The sequence below is a fragment of the Phytophthora infestans genome, genomic scaffold (assembly GCF_000142945.1).
Source record: "Phytophthora infestans T30-4 supercont1.13 genomic scaffold, whole genome shotgun sequence".
In the NCBI taxonomy this organism is placed as follows: domain Eukaryota; phylum Oomycota; class Peronosporomycetes; order Peronosporales; family Peronosporaceae; genus Phytophthora; species Phytophthora infestans.
Genome location: NW_003303746.1, coordinates 2,188,632 through 2,208,404, shown reverse-complemented (window position 1 = coordinate 2,208,404; position 19,773 = coordinate 2,188,632). Strand labels below are relative to the sequence as shown.

Below are 19,773 nucleotides of genomic sequence, written 5' to 3'. Positions count from 1 at the left end.
TAGAGGCCATATTTCGGTAAGGACCTATCTAACTGCATATTCTTGGTCGGCGACAGCTGCGCAGTCAACATGCGACTTGCATGCCTCATGGGTGTGCCGCTTGTGGGCTGTGCAAGCCACCGTCTGAACCTTGGAGTCCGAACGTTGCTAGACCCGTACGAACAGGACCTCGAACAAGTCTAGTCGGTAATGAAAAAACTGCGGACGATCACTCAAGCGGCGAAGTTAAGGTAAATTATTCACTATTGTCTATTTAATATTAGTTTTTTATAATTTTTTTGGTTTTTTTTTAAGACTGAAGACACTTTCCGGCCCAAGCTGTGTCAGCGAACCCGCTGGAGGTCGACGTACGCGATGCTGGCTCACTATTTTGAGCTACAAGAGTTTATAAATGCGGGCGACGAAGACCTGGTCGATCTACTACCGTCACCAGCCGCTAATCGCAGACTCAAAGCGCTGCTGACGGAAATGGGCGACATCGAATCAATTTCCAAGAAATTACCACCGGACGAGCTTAACCTTCTTGACGCTCGCGATCTTCTTGATGGACTGCTAGAGATAAAACCAAGTTTCACCAAATATCTCGGTAAGGTTTTGCTTTAATTTTTTTAAATAAATATTTAGCCCCAAGGGCAGATCGTGCACTCTCCAGATTTTGAAGATGGTTTGGTCAAAGTTCTCGGTGGCCATGCGAAGGACTTGACGAGTGCTGAAAAAGAAGCACTGAGGCCCTTTCAACGTGCGACCAGCAGAAGCAGCGGCCCAGTAGAGGAATCGGTCAAGCTAGGCTTTGCTGATCGGATCCTCAAGCGCAGGAAAATCACCGCGGAGCCCAACACCTACGTGATGATATCTGCCATTCCACCTACCTCCAACAAAGTAGAGAGACTGTTCAGTATGGCTCGCATGATCTAGCGCTACGAGCGCAACCGACTTTCACCGCTAATGTTGGAGATGCTGCTGTTGCTGAAGGTGAAAGCCGCTATTGGGATGTCACCATTGTCGACGCTGTAATTTAGGGAGTATGGTGCGATAACCTTAGTAACACGATCACGTTTGGATGCAAATATTTATTTACTACAGTCGCAGCACAAATTATTTATTTGCAGATTTCCGATCTACCTTGCCGTAAACGGAGAAATCCTTATAAATAATATTTTGAGCAACCCTACTGGCGACGCTCTACAACGTGCACCAAGAGCTTCATCGGGGTGAACGCAGTGCCGCCGGTCTTCACTGCAAGTTTGACAGTCTGGCCCCGCTGTCCAATAATATCCCGTCAGCCGCAACATTCCGAGATGCGGCTAGGGTGTTGGAGGCGCGTATAGAAGACAGACATCTCGGGATTCGTGGCGGTACCGTCGTTTATTGTAGGAAAACTACTTCGTCTCCTAAGAGATGCGGAGTACAAGGAAGAAATTCAGTCTGAGGATACCGATACCCACGTTTGTAGCGAGAGCCCAATTCTTCAGTAGAGACGTTTCGCAAGGCATCTTCACAATATATTTACCTCACTGAAGACATAGACTAGACGACAATCAGCATCGGAAGATTTTGGGACCGCAGAAATCTGAAATGTGGAGAAATACTTCTTCAGAAAAATTGTGTACTATACACAATAAAACTTCTCTTCTCCACCGTCCATTGGAAAGCTGGTTGAAAGCCGACGCCGAAACTTTACTGATGAAGGCCTCGCGCTTCTTCGACAAGCACTGAGAGACCGCCCCTTCCTTCAGCCACGAGGTAGCATACCGGCTGGATGGGACGCTCTGGCGGCGACACTGGTTGCGGATGACAGCTTCCCTCGAGAGAATCTAAGCGGTAACACAGCTAGTGGGCGATTTGACAAGCTCATTAATGCCTATAGAGATCATGATGCAGATGCTGCAACTCTGTCCGGTGTGTTTTGGAGGAGGAGAGCGAGAAGGTGGTGCTGCTAGACGAGCTTATTGCTCTAATCGATGACCATGCTGCTCGCACAGTAGCTTCAAAGGCGACAGGGGGTCTGAAACGTCAACGTGAAGAAGAAGCGTCGCTGGCTGCACGACGTTTGGCCATGGAAGCACTGGCATAGAGCACAGAGTATAATATCCCACCAAAACGACGCAGAGAAGCGGAACTAAAGAATCTGCTAATAAGCCTGAAAGAGAAAGAGATTGTGGACAAGAAGGCCGAGCGAGAAGAGTTGGCGATGCAGCACGCCCGAGAGCGTGAAGAGGACAAAATTAAGAGGACGAAACAGCGGCTTAGCGACAGTATAGCCTTCTATTAAAAAGCGAAACAACAGTTAGCTGTCTGCGTCCTTCCGTGCTGTAAGGTAGGCCGCACAGCAGGAACGATAGGGCGCTCAGGCTGCACAGTGGTGAGTAGGAGAAAGATCACGATGTCCTCCTGTGAGACCACGGGACTTTCTTGGGGGAGAAGAAGGATGTGAATCGCCTCCATTGAAAAAGGAGTAAATATTTATAAATGAAGTAACGCTGCACATTATCTTCACACCAGTTTTGCTAGCGATAAAGTGAAGATACAGTGCAGTGCGAAACGTTTCTAATATACCGACGGAGTGCGAGAAGGCGATGGCATCGCTGAATCCCAATCCAGTTCTTGTGACATTGGCGCATCATACAAGCAAATTCTACTGCTTATCTTGTAGACACAGTGAGAGGTGGACAGGCTCATAAGCAGCAGGAGCGCGCGGGTCATGAACTTGTCCGGTAGAGACAACAAGAAATGGTGAATCTTATCGCTGGGGGTGATCAAGCCTTAGACGTCGTAGACACAGATTCGTGCATAAATGTGGCATTGTATAAACGTTCACATTTATCACATATAGCTGATTGTTAACAAAATTGCCTGACCTCACTATTATTTTAAAATTGGCTTTAGAGTAAGGTAGTGGTATTTTATGACCGCATAGGCTTATTCGTAAGCTCTTAGTGAATGAAATCAAGCTGATAAGACAAAGCCTTGTGCTGTAGCAGTAAACGTAATGTTTACTGAGGCTGCTTGTGTTTTATTAATACGAATACATAGACGGAATTCGGCTACCAGTAGAGAGGGAAATTAAAAAAACTGTTCCTGGGTTACCCGCTAAAAGCAGTAGCTTAGTATTAAAGTCAACGTTTCTCCGCAAACTGAAATAAATTTTCCGTCAATCGCTAGTGTAAATTTTATTTCAAACTTAGTACAACCGACAAGCAAGAATACAATGCTTATCTAGCGAAGGTAATTGCTAGATCGTGACCATTGTATCTGTCAAGAAAACAACGAAAAAAATGTTGCAGATGCATCGGTGCACAGACTGAAAAAAGGAGGGTAATTCATGCGCTTCCTTCGGTCGTCATGTGGTCTCGTTCATTGTTCAACAACAACCCGGCTCAACCGAGTCTAAACTCGTTCCTCAACATCGAGATAGAGCTGCGTTGTTTGCCGCGAACGATGCTCCCGTCTGTTGGAAGCTCGCTGTCGTAAATATGGTCTTCCTCAAATATGGTAGCCCTGAGCAATACTTAGTTTACATTTTGTGGCGCTACATCAAAACTTGCCTTATAGGTATGAAAGCCTCGGGACATCATTAGCGATTATAAATTTAGTGAGCACCTCCAGCCATTACCTGATGTAGCTCTTCGATAGTATATTCAGCATCAGCATCGACCAAATGTAGTCGAATGAGCTTGGTATCACCAAAAACGTGGTGAGAAGCCCATTACAGCTGCATACGAGCGGGGTGCTTTGAGGGTACTGTCTTTCGAGTTTTCTCGCATCATAGCTTCAACGTCTGGTATGGTATTATGTTATCAGGTCAGCATGTCGGCAATGCTTAAACGCATTACACGAAATTTAACCTATTAGGCTTACCAAAACTGGCGTCTTGTTCAGAAGAACACCATCTTGCATCAGCGAATACATTTGCCGGGATGCCGTCAGTTGAGGCTTCTCAGTGTTGGTTACATCTTCTTGAGTAGGAAAGCCGTGCGGCTACTAAGAAGATCAGACAGTTATTACCCTTTGATCACAACGTCTTCGTCGATGAACGGGCTTCAGTGGTGGCATCGACAGACTGGTCTCGTTTCAATGTTACTGCAGATTGGAAAATGCTCACACCGCAGTTTTGGACAAATCTCTAGAGACGTAGCCTGTAATAGACTGTTGCATTCAAACAATGGAGTGCGTGGGGTGCTTATAGAGATGGTTAAGAGGAGAAAGCACGTATAACCTTGTGTCTATATGGTATTATTAAGAGACCGAAAACCGGCGTTTCGTTGACGTGATGCACATCACAACTATCCTCGACATCGAGCTTCGTGTTGGCGTCTAATACAGCAAACGGAATTTATGTTGTACGCCTCCCTCTAATGTGAACATTCCACCAAAACAAACTAGCATATAAATATGGCTTGGCTCGGCTATAAAAAAGGTCATACGTTTTTATCTTTGAATTGGCTGGCTCAGCGTGCTAGAAAAAAAAGACTAATTTTATTCATTGCCTTCGTCCTTCCGAAGTTGAAGATTGATATTCGTCTTCAAATAGCTAGGCGACTCCTACTTGCTATAGATGCGAAGGTGTAGAGGTGGCTGTTTGTACGTGATATTAGTTTGCTTTACTGTGTCGCGTTTGTATGACATATATCGCTCTATGTGGACGCATTAGGTTTGACTAAGAAGTGCTGACGCTTAAGCCTAATTGCACGATGTGGCAAATGTGTTTAGCAGGGGCTGTAGATAAGTACCCGCTCCGAACTTTACGCTGCCATCTAGACACAAACATATCGAAACGAAGTACACACTGTTTCTAAATGCAGCGGACAACAGATAATCCCTAAAATTATATATTCTTAAGCAATTAACACTTGTAAAATAGTGTAAACCTCGCGCTTTTGTTAGATACGAAAGCCTATCTGCTTCAAGTTAAAGCTATCGCAACGATAACCCAGCTGTTGATCTCCAGCCTGCAGTCGATGTACATCGACGCCTGGTTTCGTAAGGAACTTGGTAGTACCTCAAGCCCAGGATGGAAAGGTATTCCGAGCCTCTCCCCCGCTGAAACGTGAAGCTATTGAGCGTCTCATGGTTTGGGATAGCCACTAGCAGGAGCTACGGCTATCCGCCTTGTGCACTGCTTCGGTATGGATGGCCGCGTCGGACGTGCCGACCGAAGGCATCCGTTAGCAGATGGAGCCTGTGCGACTTGACGACGGGCGAGTAGCTCACGACTGGCGAGGACAAGATAGCCTTGTAATGACGCTGTGCAGAATTATGTTGCCCGGCTTGGATGTGGAACTTTGCTACCTACCTTGGCTGTGGAGCGCTGTTACTTACCACCTTGGTTGCGGATCTGCGCTACCCGCCTTGATGTGTGGAAACCATGTGACCCACACACAGGGGTTCGTATTGTCGAGACATTGAACGCTATGGCTACTACTGCTCCAGGTTACAGATTGAAGAAGACTAGGATCAAATGATCCTAATCCTGAAATGGCGCTGTATTCAAGTCAGCACCAAGCAGCTAATACATGTATCCAATACAAATGCTTCACACAAATCTCTAAAAACAATGTGACAATTCTTCAGATTCCATTACTCGTCTGTCCAGTGGCTTTCACAAGGCACATCATTTCAGTCGTTTTGCACTCTTCGTCACTCATTTCGCACGGCAACATCCTCTTTAAAATGATCACATGCTCTAATTGAAGTTCTCACTCTGCTTATGAAAGGATTGAAGCATCCCTCGTATCTAGTTTCAAAATGTAGCTCCACACAGCGGTAAACGCGTTTTAGCTGAAACCCCCGATTGATCGAGGAGCGCCGTGCTCGTAATAGTCGCCAGCCATGTCTCCGGTGGATTGCGTATGCCTTCCGAGGCAGCTTTCTCCATCTTTTAAACGGTGTCGTCGCAGGTACAGAGCTGCTACTATAGGAAAGAATAGACTCATCTTGTGTAGTAAGTGCGTTGCTGAGCATAGGATCAAAATAGGTTTTTGCATGATATCTTAGGGAGCTTATTCAACGACTCATGTACTGATACATCATTGTAGTATCTAATTTCGAATCACCTCTGTATGCTCGGCGGAGTAGTATTACGAGGCTGACGAAATGATAGGTATCACTTGATACATGATACGTGGGTGGTACCGCACCGTATCAGCGTATTAATGTGTATCATTTGCCAATACAAACCCCTTTTCACATAAGAAGCACATAGTGCAGCTTCCTTATCAGTTTTGGTCCGAGTGACCTTGCGTGGAGCTATGTTACCCACGCTTAGAGCACCGATGCCGGCCTCCTTCTGCAGCTTCGCTGCCTGCGGAACGTGTTACCCGCAAGTGTGGACCTATGTTACCCACCTGAATGCCCTTTAACACTACCATGTCGAAGCCCATATGGCGCGACGACCTTCGGTGTTGGGATTTGCTCGCGTGGCAGCCCCACACGCACCGGATAGAAGTGGTGTCCACTGACCGTGTCGGAGGAGTCCGGGCACTGGCCTTCGCGTCGCACGAAGCGACGTCGGTCTGAACAAAGTTTAGACCCGACTTGCGGCAGCTAACGTGACGTGGCACTTCGTTACCCACGTCGTGATGTCTTGTTGACGACATCGGAGGCACTCAAGACCTCGTGTGGCACTATGTCACCCACACAGGAAGCGTGGTCAGCGCCTTCTTTATTTGATTAAGGTCTTAGCGACCGTTTGTGGTACTGTGTTGCTCACATGGAAAGCATGGTTAATGCCTTCTTCTTCCGTTATAGTCTGGTCGACTGCGTGTGGTACTGTGTTACCCACACAGGAAGCACATCCGCGTCTTCCTCTTTAACTAAGGTCTGGGCGACCGTGTGGACCTAAGATATTCACCTGGCTCCTTCCTTTTTCTTAAACGCGGGGGCCCATAACCTTACCGTTTTAGGCCTGGTTGCCTGAGGAGAGCGGTTATTGAGGCATCCAAGCTCCTGCGGACGTGAGCGATGAGACCACGCTCGTCTGTCTCAAACGCGGCCACGCGTTCGTGGCCTTGGCAGGAGTCGCTGCGACCAAGCTGCGAAGGACATCTTGTCCAAAGATGTCTCCCATCTTTTGAATAGACTCGTACTGTGAATCATTCAAGCGGGAAAACTCACTGCGGTCCATCATAGCAAAAACGTAGAGCACACAGTGGATTCAGGTAGTTCAATCTACCCGCGAAGGGGTAGGATTGACTACCAGTGCTACCAAGTGTGACGGGATCACGCAGCGCCTTGCACAGAAGAAGTGCTTATGGGTATTTACTACCCGAGTGAACGATAATGCACGTGTTCCCGGCCTCAGCGGGAACGGTTTGCTACTTGGAGGAGTAGATGTAAGACTGATGTATTTATAAGTAAGCTTAGCTTGGGTTCTAATACATGTAAGAACTAGAGGTCACCCATAGTGGAGCTTTGCAGCTATGCACAGATTGTCTCGGAGACCACCTGGTACCGTGCACCAGGTACTGTATTAACAAGACTGACGGGTCACTCTTCATCTACCAGCGGTACACCGGATTGCACCCTTGACCAGGAAAGAGTTATTAATATAAATAGTGAGTACAGTACAATAATGTGGCAAACATACTTGGATTGATTTCGCGGCACTTGATTACAACTTCAATTTACAGTGCTAGCATCGTTTGAAACGCTTCGTATCCATACGCCGGCGATAAATCTGCAAGTTTGCTTCAGAGAAGCGCTGAAGGGTTGGTTGGATTATCCATCAACCGCGGCCAGTCACTGGCAAAATTCTGTAGCCTATTAGTGCCGGCTTGGAGGTTGGCGGGATTTACTGGAACGCTCGAGGCTGGGGATTTATGAACCAAAAACATTGAAAGTTTTAGAATGAATGGTTTTTGGTTTTGACAGTTTCAAAATCGCTGTCATAATTCTTTGCAAATCGACATCTGTACCGGTATACCGGTGTACCATAATAAACATGTAGAGCAGTTTTTTTTAAGTACTCTAGCTACATGTACAAGCAAACAAGGATTCTGGGATAGCTCTGCGTGGTACGTCACCACGAACTTCGTGGTGCGCTCAGAAAACTGCTCTGCAGCGTTTTTTTTCTTTCTTTTTGCCTTGTATTTTAGCAACGCTGCATTTGACTGGCTCTTGGGGGTCATAGTGTCGTGTTACTCGACTCGAGTTGCGACAAACACAATAAAACGACGTGATCCGATTGGCCGAGGGCGAATGACGCGCGGATGAAAAGGGTTCTTTTTTAGGCGGATACCGGTACTATTATTCGCGACGCAATGTTCAGGATGTAAGCGCCACGATTTGGGCATTGAACCTCAGAAAGCGGACTCCGCAGATCTTGTCCTCGAAGGTGCGGTGGTACTTCCATTGCTGGGTAATGTAATATCTGAAGTTTTGCAACTCGAATCGCCCCCACTCTTTGTTAACTTCATCTGTCAGTCCTGAGATCCCAAGCTGATAGCAGTCAAAGTTCACGACAAAACAGGATGGAAGCGCCCCCGCCATCGGATGAACTTTAGGATTGCACTCAAGCAACGGTGGTCGCAGCGATGCATCAATATGCAATACTAGAATAACTATGCCCCATATCGCCAGCATGATTTGAACCACCTCAAACAGGCCACGACGCCGATACGCGCTCAAATTTCCAAATGGTGACCTTCTTATTGCCCTAACAATTTGGTTATTGTGGGCTTTGCTGACTGTGTGTTGAGTGGTGAAAAACGGACCAACCAAGTCCAGTTGATTGGTGTCATTATGGAGAGTTTCAGTTGCTATTCGACTGTGCCGCCGTTGAAGAAGGTCTTTCATTTTCCCAGTTCCTCCAAGTAGGCCAATCGAAAAAATTACGCGAATGACCAAGTCTGACCACGATGTCACCAAGACAACTTGTGCTTCGTTCATCATCGTTGCAAACCACTCATCGTCCATCATTTGAACACCAAACAGGCAATTCTGACAGCGTTTGAAGCGGTTTGTAAACGGATGGCTGGAAGCCATGCGAAACGGCCTCGCACAGCCTTAGATGCAACGTTTTTACGAGTCAAGCACCGCTGGCGTCAGATTGAATGCAACGCTCGCCTGCGGTTTCTCCAATAATGGAAATGACCTGAGCCTTTTGCAGCCAGAGCTTCAAGCTCGTCTTGCATTGTCATGTAACTGAAATTGAATTGCGTTTAACAAATGGCCATACTCAGCGCCAGTGTAAAATCGGATACCTCAAGAAAAAAGGGTTCGCGACAAGTTGAAGCGGGCAGAACCTGGTCCACGAGCAACCGATTTTTATGTGACGGAGCGGATGGACATGCCACTGACCTCGTAAATGCAATATAAATCTGACCGGCTGTGCGATTGGATTCTAAAATAAGACCAATTTAAAGTCTTATCGCTCCTCTTATAACATATCCGTCTATCTCGGATGGATAAATACCTATCGTTTTCAGCAGGGTTCGCACCTTTTCAGGCCCTCGATGAAAGAGCCGATGCATTTCCAATTTCGAGCCCAACTGCTGCGTCCGAGTTGCGCCACAAATTTGCCAGAGAAGCCTAGTACGTGTCGCTCCACCTGGAGGAGACTGTCCTCAGCCACCTCCCGAATCCACTCAAGCCGTCTCATGATGCGATCTCCACTCGTCGTCGAGAGCTTTACGCCCTCCGCCACTGCAACCGCCGCCTCTACCGATGCATTGGCTCGCTACACCCGCTGTAAAAAACTTCGCAACACTCTGTACGGCGAGACCGCCCTGTATCGCGATGAAGAACTTAAGAAGCTTGTGGCGATCAAGCGTCTGAGCATCTCATTACTACAGCAAGAGGACAAAAGCTCCGTCGACACCGTCAAGGAGAATCCTCTCAGTGAACGTGCCGTGATCCAGTTACTCGAAGACCCACTCACTGCCCGCGCCCCAGGTCGTGAACATGTCGTGGAATACGAACGCGAGGGTTTCTTCACTGTTGGAGACAGTGTCTTCATCGCCATGGACTTCTGTGCCGGTGGAGACCTCTATGACTACGTTACCGCTAAGCCCGGCCGACGTGTCCCTGAGGCCGAGGCGTTGTCGCTGTTCGCCCAGATCGCAAAAGGATTGAGCTTCCTGCACGCTATTGGAGTTGCCCACCGTGATATTTCACTTGAGAACGTGCTGTTGAAGGACGGACTCGTGAAAATTTGCGACTTTGGCCTCAGCTCCAATGCCAACCAGTTTTCCGCCGATTTCGTAGGCAAATTCTATTACATGGCCCCAGAAGTCACGCAGGGGGCTGTGTACGACCCCAAGGGCGCCGATGTCTGGTCACTTGGCGTGCTACTCTTCATCATGCTGACTGGCTCGCCGCTGTTTGTCGATGAAAACGCCCGTGCCCCAACTTTTCGCGTGCTGAACAAGTACGGCGTGGGCAAGATTCTGGAGCTTTGGGGACTCAAGGAGCAATTCTCCAAGCCTACGGTGAGCCTGTTGACGAGTTTGCTGCAAGTGCAGCCGTCACGCCGTCTCAGTGCGAAGGAAGTGGCGCATCACCCATTGTTGCGTGGCTATAACTCCTGCAAGGTGTCGCCAACTCTGGCTCCTCCTGCCTAACTAGCTATCGGGCTGCTGTCTCAAGTATTGCGCCGCGCTGCTAGAAGAGCAGGCGGTATGTGCAAGTGTAGTTGCAGAATAATAAATTATGGTATTTATTGAAATGAAACAAGATGTTCGGTTACTTTGAACAAACTTTAGGCTTTCGACCCACCTTCAAAAACCTCGTGCAATCACTCGAACTCAAAAATAGTGTTGCCACTGGCAGCATTATTTGCCACATTATTTGCCAGTAGCAACACTCTTTTTTCGGCAACTTGGCAAAGTTGATATTGGAAATGACGGAAATGCCACGCTACGAAACGCTCTTCGTGCCACTACCGAAGGGTCGAGCTCACTATTCTGCGTAGAAACGACGTGATGGCGAAGCTCACGAATGCGGCTTGCGGTCGCACATCTGCGTGGCCGGACTTTGATACTCGCCCAGAGTTGCGAACGCTACGAGGGCGATTCATGCGACGCTTCGATCTCTTCATTCTCTACGGTCTCTGGGTCGTCGGCCTCCTGTTTCTCGCAGTAATGTGGGTCTTCTCACTCTTCTGTTTGGTGCAATGGAGTTGGAGACGAGCTACACACGACCATGCTCCTCCGATGGCATTTTCAGCCCAGATATACCTGGGTTTCATCGTGCTGCACGAAAGCTACCACTACCTCACAAAACCTTCGTTGCATCAGTGGCCATTTATGAGACGTTTTTTTCGACAAGTTTTTCTTCATTACCCATACTTCCGCCTCAACGTCTTGGTTTTTGAAGAGCGTTCGAAAACTTCAAGTGAAAATGGCAAATGCAACAAAGAAATTGCCAGCAAGGCCGTTGAAGAGAACAATCTGTCGCCATTCGTGACCCCCGATGATCGCGCTCTATTTGCCTTCCATCCGCACGGTGTCCTCTCCAGTGGATTCGCCTTCAACGGCGCGCACCACATGGGATTCTTGCATGCCCATTGTCGCTGGCTCGTATCGGAGAATCTCTTCTGGTTCCCCGTCATGCGCGACCTGTTGAACTGGATGGACTTCAGTTGCGTATCTCGATCGACTTTCCATCGTTTCATGGCCACAGGTCAAAATGTGTGTTTGATCCCTGGCGGCTTCGAAGACGCAACACTCTACGAACGAGGCAAACATCGTGTGTACATCAAGAAACGCTTTGGCTTTATCAAGTTGGCTTTGCAGTATGGGTACAAGGTGCACCCAGTGTACACGTTCGGGGAGGAGTACGCTTATCACACCTTTCCTTATCTGCTCAAGTTGCGTCTCAAGCTGAACGAGTTCAAGATTCCTGGAGTCTTTTTCTTCGGTCTTCCGCATTGTTTCTTTCTGCCTCGCACCGACGTGGACCTTATCACTGTCGTTGGAGAACCCTTGGTCCTGCCGCGTATCGAACAACCGACCAAGGAAGACGTGCAGAAATACCATGGTCAGTACGTCGAGGCTCTGCAAAAGCTGTTCAACAAGTACAAGTCTGTGTACGCAGTCGACCCAGACGCTGAACTTGAATTATACTGAGCCAGCTTAATAACACAAAATAAACACAGTCGATGCTTTTAGCAACATGATAATACCTTTTCAGCCTTATGCTGGCCGACCGCCTCGCCAACGCTCCAATCGACGCAAAAGAGGTTCACTTTCAGCTTCTCCACGATCTTGGCGTTGAGATTCACCAACAACAGGAGTGGCATCGGTAGTAGGCTCTGCAGCTTCTATCACTGGGGCTGGCACTGGAGCCGGCGTGGGTGCCCGAGCGTTTGAGCCCCACAAAGCCGACGCCAAAATCGAAAGACTCCACCGAAAATCCTCGCCCAAATCAATTACGGCGTCGCCCAGCACACCAGTTGCATCCATGTCGGCACGATCTGCGTCACGCTGTTCCATCGCCAGCCGCTGTTCATCGAGACGTCCGTTCAGAATCCGCTCCATCGTGCGTTCAGCTGATCGAGTGCGAGTAAGATCTGCGCGAATCTCTTCCAAGGTGTACTGAGGGAAAACCTCCCATATCTGCTGTAGCATTTCCTGCGTCACCTCGAAATTGCGCATACCGCCGCGATGTCGGACGATCTCGAACGAGAAATTCGGGAACGGAACCCAACGCGAGAGGAACGCCGCTGTGTCACCAAACCATACAACAAAACGTCAGCTACAGCACCAATATAGTACCACGACAGTAGTTAGTTACGTACTGCTAAAGCGAAGCACTTCTTCGGGGGCGGCAGTGCCTGGAGCTGCAGCTGGTTGCGCCTGTGGTTCGGCTTGCACATTGTTGATGGCAACTTGCTGTTGTTCAGTCTGAGGGGCCGCAGCTTCCGCTTCAGGCTGCTGAGGACGCGGGTGCTCGGGCTCGGCAGACGTCATCTCGTCACATTTCCCACCACATACTTGCTTACGGCAGATCGGACAGCGTATGGATGTCGAGCTGGCACTCGAGCCACTCGCAGCAGGTGGTAACGGTCCCTCCATACCCAGACCATTGGCCATGCGCGTGAGCGGGTCCAGTCCAGCAAGAGCATCACTCACCGACGCCTTCTGGAGACACTGGCGCAGACACAGTCGGTGGAAAAGGTGGCCACAGCGCAGCTTCTTGGCTTGAGTCGACATGGACTTGAGACAGATGGCGCACACGTCGTCCGCCACACTCTCCAGCTCGTCAGCAGTGGCGTCAGGGAACAGTTGATCTAGATCCAGCACCACCCGCTGGTACAGCTTGACGTGCTTGATCTTGTCTAGCAGTCGCATCGTCGCGTTCTTCACGTTGAGAATCAGGATCAGATCGAAGAGACTCACTCGGAACTGGTCTACACTGATAACATAGAGGTAATACAGCACCAGTTGCACCAAGTAGCAGCCTGACAGCACAGTCTGTAGCAGTAGTAGGTGGAACTCGCTGTTCTCCGAGTAGCCCGAGTCCTCTTCTTCCGAGAGAGAAGCTGCACGCACGTCCAGGCTCTGAAAACCGACCTGTACGCCGAGTTCTAGCGTCTTGAGCAGCATCAGCGACGCCTCGAACCATGGAACGTGCACGATTCGATTCGAAAAGAGACGGAGACGCGAGCACGTTGCGGCCAGCGCAAGATTCAGCACGATAACGCCGACTAGCACAGCTCCGAGGCGCTGCAAGTCCCTCAGCTGCGTCATAGGGCGAGTCAGTAGATGCTGGAACCGCGCTTGAGTCAGTGCCAGCAGTGCGCGAAGCACAGCCAGCGCTGCGAGCCACACCACGAGCATTCCCAGCTCCATCCGATGTCCACTGGGCTCCATCGTGCTGACTAGCAGTTGGCAGCGCAAGAGTACGAAGGGGATGAGCGTCTCCTTGGTCTGTTGCAGCTCCAGCGGTCGCAGCGCACCAAGCGCCGCACGCGCCAGCAACAGGAAGGCGTGGTACATGGCCACCAGGAAGAAGTGGAGTATGATCTGATTTCGGCATTGAAGCACAATAGAATCAGATTTAGCACAGAGTGATGGTCGGCTTGTCCCACAACACGGTAGGAACGCACCATCGCACTGATACGCGAGCTCAGGAGCTCGACGATAAAGAGCTGTATCCCTGACGCTCGAGGGTCCGGAGTAGGCGACTCGCGCAGTCGCTGCACTGCACTTGCCGCGGCGATGCCTGTGGCTGCCAGTGTGAGCAGAAAGTAGCGGCGGCCCGTCACCAGTTCGCCGAGCTGTGCCGCTCGAGCCGAGTTCGAGCGCTCCATGGTGTTTTTTAGAAACTGAGAATGACGTCTGGATTCCTATGTACCGACTTTGGGGTACAATGACGAGAGAGGATTGGAAGATATTCCAAGAACTGTGACGAATTCGAGGCAAGGATGGCTGTCAGTCAAGCTGCCGTTATTTGATAACAAATCATGGACAATTCTGCAGGACGGACGGCAGCAACGACGTCAGACCGGAGCTCAAGACTCACAACAGATGTGTGCGGTGCAGGGGTTTGACTTGGTTCATATGCGGTGTTTGGCATTGCGGGGCTGCTTTGTTTTCTACCGCGTGTCGGTAAATGGCGTGATGGGTATGGCAACGGCTATACAGTACATCATGGCTGCAGTACTCTGAACCTCTGCAGCCGCGCTACTAATAGCAGGATCGAAGGTGCCGCTACGTACGTGGTCACATTAAAGTAGATCTTCTAACCTTATATTTGATTAAGCGTGTGAAATGGTCAACTGGATAAATTTTATCAGCGCTGCCAAGTCAGCTTTTTGAAAAGGTGCGTGTTTGATGCCTGGTGAGTTCGAGCCTCGAGGAAGCGACATTGTATGAAAGAGCCAAACATCGTGTGCACATCAAGAAGCGCTTTGGCTTTATCAAACTCTCGTACAATACGGACAAAGTGCATCCGGTCTACACGTTTGGAGAGGAGTACGCCTGTCTATAGAGCGCACCAGGCACCTCGAGCTCATTCAGTGAAATTGTCCTTAACCTGAATGAGCTCGAGGTGCCTGGTGTGCTCGTCTTCGGTCGTCCAGAGTGTTTCTATCTATTATTGTGGTTGGTAAACCCTTTTGATAGTCCCACAAAACGAGCACCCAACCAAGAAAAATACTACTACATGTAGTAGTATCAAGCAGATCTGTGAGCCGCACATGACGGCAATGTAAGAACTATTTGGTCAGTATAATGCAGTCGAACTGGAGTCCACACTTTAACATTCTTATCCAGACTCGTCTTTTGAACAATGATACCACTTTTTTTAACTGAAGCTTGTTTGAAGCATTGAAGGCCCAATGCAATGTACGGCTCAGTCGAACTCGACAATAACCTTAGCAGAGGAAGGTGTTCCCGCAACCTTCAACCCATCCAAGATATTCTGGAAAGCGAGGCGGTGGCTGATCAACGATGCGATTTTGGATTGGAGGCGCGGCATAGCTGCCATCACTTCCGGCATTTCGGTCGGGTAGCCTACAGCAGTCGTGATGGTCATTTCACTGGTAAGCATGCGGCCAACAGGAAACTGCAGGGGCTTCATGTGCGCAGCAGTAATCACCAGACGCGAATGGTATTTGGCCATCATTACGACGTCGGACAGGATGTTTGGTGCTCCAGCAGCGTCAATGAAAGCATCGGTGCCGACACCGAGACGGTTGTAGCTGGGCACTTCGCCGTGCAGCTTTGTGAGCTCCTCACGGAGGCTCACCTTGGTTGGGTCGAGAGCCGCACGTATGCCCAGCGCACGAGCTCGCTCGAGACGCTCTTCAGCCAAATCCAGGGCAACTACGTCAGTGACTCCACGATCTACGAGCCACATCAGCATGCCCAGGTCTATCGGGCCGCAGCCGAATACGACAACCTTGTCTCCGGCTTTAACATCTGCACGGTTGACACCGTGCATTGCAACAGCTAAAGGATCACATAGCGCCGCAATCTCGTATGGAATGTCGTCCGGAATCGGTAGCACCGAAGCACCGAGCTTCGCGTCTCGGACCAATAATTCTTGCGTGAAGGCTCCCTCGGGACCCCCCGAACCAATATTACTGGGAGTCTTCATGGGGTTCACGACAACGCGCATGCCAACCGTGATGCCTTCAACTTCGTTTCCGACCTCCGTGACGATGCCGGCAGCCTCGTGGCCGATTGCAGTGACGTGTCCAGGTGGGATACCACCGATACGAATGTACATGAGGTCTGAGCCGCATATGCCGGCCACCTTGAGCTTTACGACGACATCGCGAGGACCCGTGGGTGGGCGCTCGTAGGCTTCAAAACGGACGTCTCCCTGGCCGTAAACTTTGACTACTTGAGTCATTCTGGTGGAGGGTGCTGAAGATGAAGCTTGGTGGGAAGCCTCGGGTGAATTCGAGAATGAGCTCACATGTCCTGCGACTTGACACTACTATGATTATGCAAGTATATATTCTGTAGTTCAACGATCGGAAGCGGCTGATTACTGTTGAGGTCGTCCAAGCAATCACGAGACCCTCGACACGGATTAATAAAACTTAGGAGTTTTTTTTTGCAACAATGCAATGAGTAAGCCAACGTTCGCTGGTTTAGTATTTGTATTTTTGTTTGGATACTTTCTCGAATATTTTCGGTTAACTAAGGCAACTCTGCTGCTTCTAAGGCAGTCGCTAAAAGCAAAGAAGCAACGCTTAGTATATTTCCAACTGCGCTTGCGGATCGACGGCGTACACAGACTTGTACTTGTTGAACAGCTTTTGCAGAGCCTCGACGTACTGACCTTGATATTTCTGCACGTCTTCCTTGGTCGGTTGTTCGATACGCGGTAGGACCAAGGGTTCTCCAACGACAGTGATAAGGTCCACGTCGGTGCGAGGCAGAAAGAAACAATGCGGAAGACCGAAGAAAAATACTCCAGGAATCTTGAACTCGTTCAGCTTGAGACGCAACTTGAGCAGATAAGGAAAGGTGTGATAAGCGTACTCCTCCCCGAACGTGTACACTGGGTGCACCTTGTACCCATACTGCAAAGCCAGCTTGATGAAGCCAAAGCGTTTCTTGATGTACACACGATGTTTGCCTCGTTCGTAGAGTGTTGCTTCTTCGAAGCCACCAGGGATCAAACACACATTTTGACGGGCAGACATACGCTGTTGGAACGTTGACTTGGCAACGCTACTAAAGTCCATCCAGTTTAGCAAGTCTCTCATGAGGGGGACCCCAAAGAGATTTTCAGCTACGAGCCATCGACAGTCAGCTTGTTCGAAACTCATGTGATTCGCGCCATTGGCTACCCAGCCATTGGAGAGAACGCTGTGCGGATGAAAAGCAAACATGGCGCTCTCGTTGGGTTTCACAAATGGAGAAATATCGTTCTCCACGATGGTCTTGCTAGCGATCTCCGTGTTGAAAGCGCTAGTGTCATTGGTAGCACCATCTTGACTTAATTGCTTGGCCCGCTCGCGCTCGTCGAAGACCGTGGCATTGAGGCGGAAGTACGGGTAGTGAAGGAGCGAGTAGCGAATCAAGCGCCGCATGAATGGCCAGGGGTGATGCGAAGGCCGAGTCACGAAATGGTAACTCTCATAGAGTGCGACGAGACTTAGAAATACTTGCACGGCAAGTGGAATCGGAGCTTCATTAGCACCGATGAGGGTACTCCAAACCCACTGAGCTACACAGACGAGCGAGAAAACCCACATCGCTGCATTGAAAAGCGTACCAAGCACCCAGAGACCATAAATAAGCGAAAGATGAAGTCGTCGTAGAAAGCGTCCTCGTAGTGTCTGCAGATCCGGACGGGTATTCGAATCAGGCCACGCCGATGTGCGGCCGTAAGCAGCATTGTTGAGCACTTGGGCTGCCGACATGATGTCCCTTTAGCGAATGACGAAGAATGGATTCGAGCATGCTGGTTTTGATCCAAACGTAGTGTTTCATCGGGAAATCTTTTTGTGGCTTAGTTTGATTTCAGAGGATGTCTGCACATATAATTTAGAAATCATTCCTAGTTTGAGTAGTCTAAACTCGCTAGTTTGTAGGGCTGTAAACGGAGGGAGAAAGGCGAAGTATTTGGTCAAATTGAAAGCTGTGTGAGTTGGACTTTGCTCTCTCGTGATGTATATGTAACATGTACCACTGGTGACAGAATCCTCAGTTATTCATTTACTGTAATCCCGCCTTTTCAGTTATTTCAAAATTCTGAGCTACTGCTTGGGGTTTTGCTTAGATCCAAAGAGGCCCTAAATATGTTGTGTTTGAAGAGACATTATAGGCCAACATACGAAGCAAAGTATCTCGCCTCATCTCCTCAAAAGGCGCCCAAATTCGGTTTCTGTCACCAGTGGCAGTGGCACATGTGCATCGAACGTGTACAGTACATCACGAGAGAGGAAAGTCCAACTCACACAGCAATTTGACCAAATACTCATCGAGTTAATTTTTTTCTGTGAGACAAATAGCCAAAAACGCACCAACATATCCAACTCTGACTATTCACTGTGTCTCAGAATCGAATGACTGAATTTAAACTATGAATGATTTCTAAACTATATGTGCAGACATCCTCTGAAATTAAACTAAGCCACAAAAAAATTTCCCGATGAAACACAAGATCAAAACCAGCCCTACGTTTACCCGGTTTGTACCTGAATAGTGATGGTTCGGAGTCTGTAGTACTATTTTCGTTATAAACGTTAATAACAATCCGAGCTCCTCGGAAGTCCTCGGATTTTCCTCCAACCTCTTGTTGAAGTTGCCAGAAAGGGGTATCCCCCAACCTCGAGTGATTTCTGGCGGCACCAGTTCGACTTCAGCCGCGATTGGCAAGGATACCATCTACTCCTCGCCCAAGAAGCGTCTCACACTCTCCAGGTACCGAGACCCATGCTGGGCCAGGCTTGGCCCAATACTGAATACGGCACAGCTCCTGATGCAGTTTCAGTACTGTGTACTACAGCCACGTGCTCATGTGGTGGCTGCTGGCAATACCTCCAGGTGGAACAAGTTCGCATCTAGAGAGATGCGATATCAAATTCCGCTGGGGTTGACAGTTTCGTAACGACAGTTCACACTAAATGCACTCGGCATGGGGATGTGCGCCAGGCGATAAGATGCAAAAATGCTGCCTTACAAGCCCTCGTGGACGTCCTGGTTTTGGCGCGCCGTTGTGCGTGGAGAGCTAGATACTCGGTGCTGCGAGAGCCTGAGCTGTAAACCGGACTGTCGCAAACCACGTGACGGTGTAGATGCATGGGCTTGGATACGAGGTGAGCGACGAAGATACGTAGTCGTCACTGGTTGAAGCGCTGCGGAGGTGTAGCGGAGCTTCTACGGGAGGTCTGGGAAGGCGTAGCAGCATAATCTTAGATGCGAGGCGAGCGACGACTCCTTACGACCAAGTCAAGTTTGAAATGGCGTTAGCCATGATGTTCTACGTGTGCTCGCTCCCCTTTCTTTTGGTTGAGGCTGGCAAGTTTCGAGCGGTATTTTTGTACCTAAACCCAGGGGTAAAGTTCCCATCACGCCATAAGTTAGTTGGGCCTTTGTTAGAGCGGGCTCGTGAAGAATACCGCAAAATGGGCATTGATAAAATCAAGCAGCATCGAATAGTGACGGTGGTGACAGACGCTTGGACGGACACAAACGGATCGAGCAACATAAACTTTATGGTAGTGTCACTTGGAATGAAATCCCTGTTTTGGGCATCAGTACCAACCGGAATAGCTCGCCACACTGGTGAATACATTGCGGAGCAGCTTGCTAAAGTTATCGATGAAATGCAGGCCCGCCACTGGCGCTATTGTCACGGGTGTTATGA

General features: G+C 49.2%; 5 protein-coding genes across 5 annotated transcripts; 2 read left to right on the top strand and 3 right to left on the bottom strand.

Moving 5' to 3' along the window:
- Window positions 1-9,381: 9,381 nt before the first annotated feature.
- On the top strand, window positions 9,382-10,559 carry PITG_08471 (protein kinase; the record flags this gene model as incomplete). The annotated part of the gene is made up of 1 exon (XM_002903803.1): window positions 9,382-10,559. The coding sequence occupies one exon, from the start codon at window positions 9,453-9,455 to the stop codon at window positions 10,557-10,559; it is 1,107 nt and encodes a 368-aa protein (XP_002903849.1).
- A 291-nt stretch (window positions 10,560-10,850) lies between these two features.
- On the top strand, window positions 10,851-12,065 carry PITG_08470 (diacylglycerol acyltransferase, putative; the record flags this gene model as incomplete). Its single annotated transcript, XM_002903802.1, has 1 exon — window positions 10,851-12,065. One exon carries the CDS (start codon window positions 10,920-10,922, stop codon window positions 12,063-12,065), a length of 1,146 nt encoding a protein of 381 aa, XP_002903848.1.
- Window positions 12,066-12,460: 395 nt separating this feature from the next.
- On the bottom strand, window positions 12,461-14,251 carry PITG_08469 (uncharacterized protein; the record flags this gene model as incomplete). The annotated part of the gene is made up of 4 exons (XM_002903801.1): window positions 12,461-12,487; window positions 12,579-12,661; window positions 12,737-13,964; window positions 14,048-14,251. The coding sequence occupies 4 exons, from the start codon at window positions 14,249-14,251 to the stop codon at window positions 12,461-12,463; spliced, it is 1,542 nt and encodes a 513-aa protein (XP_002903847.1).
- Window positions 14,252-15,294: 1,043 nt separating this feature from the next.
- Window positions 15,295-16,299, bottom strand: PITG_08468 (sorbitol dehydrogenase, putative; the record flags this gene model as incomplete). The annotated part of the gene is made up of 1 exon (XM_002903800.1): window positions 15,295-16,299. One exon carries the CDS (start codon window positions 16,297-16,299, stop codon window positions 15,295-15,297), a length of 1,005 nt encoding a protein of 334 aa, XP_002903846.1.
- A 346-nt stretch (window positions 16,300-16,645) lies between these two features.
- Window positions 16,646-17,824, bottom strand: PITG_08467 (diacylglycerol O-acyltransferase, putative; the record flags this gene model as incomplete). The annotated part of the gene is made up of 1 exon (XM_002903799.1): window positions 16,646-17,824. The coding sequence occupies one exon, from the start codon at window positions 17,822-17,824 to the stop codon at window positions 16,646-16,648; it is 1,179 nt and encodes a 392-aa protein (XP_002903845.1).
- Window positions 17,825-19,773: the final 1,949 nt, after the last annotated feature.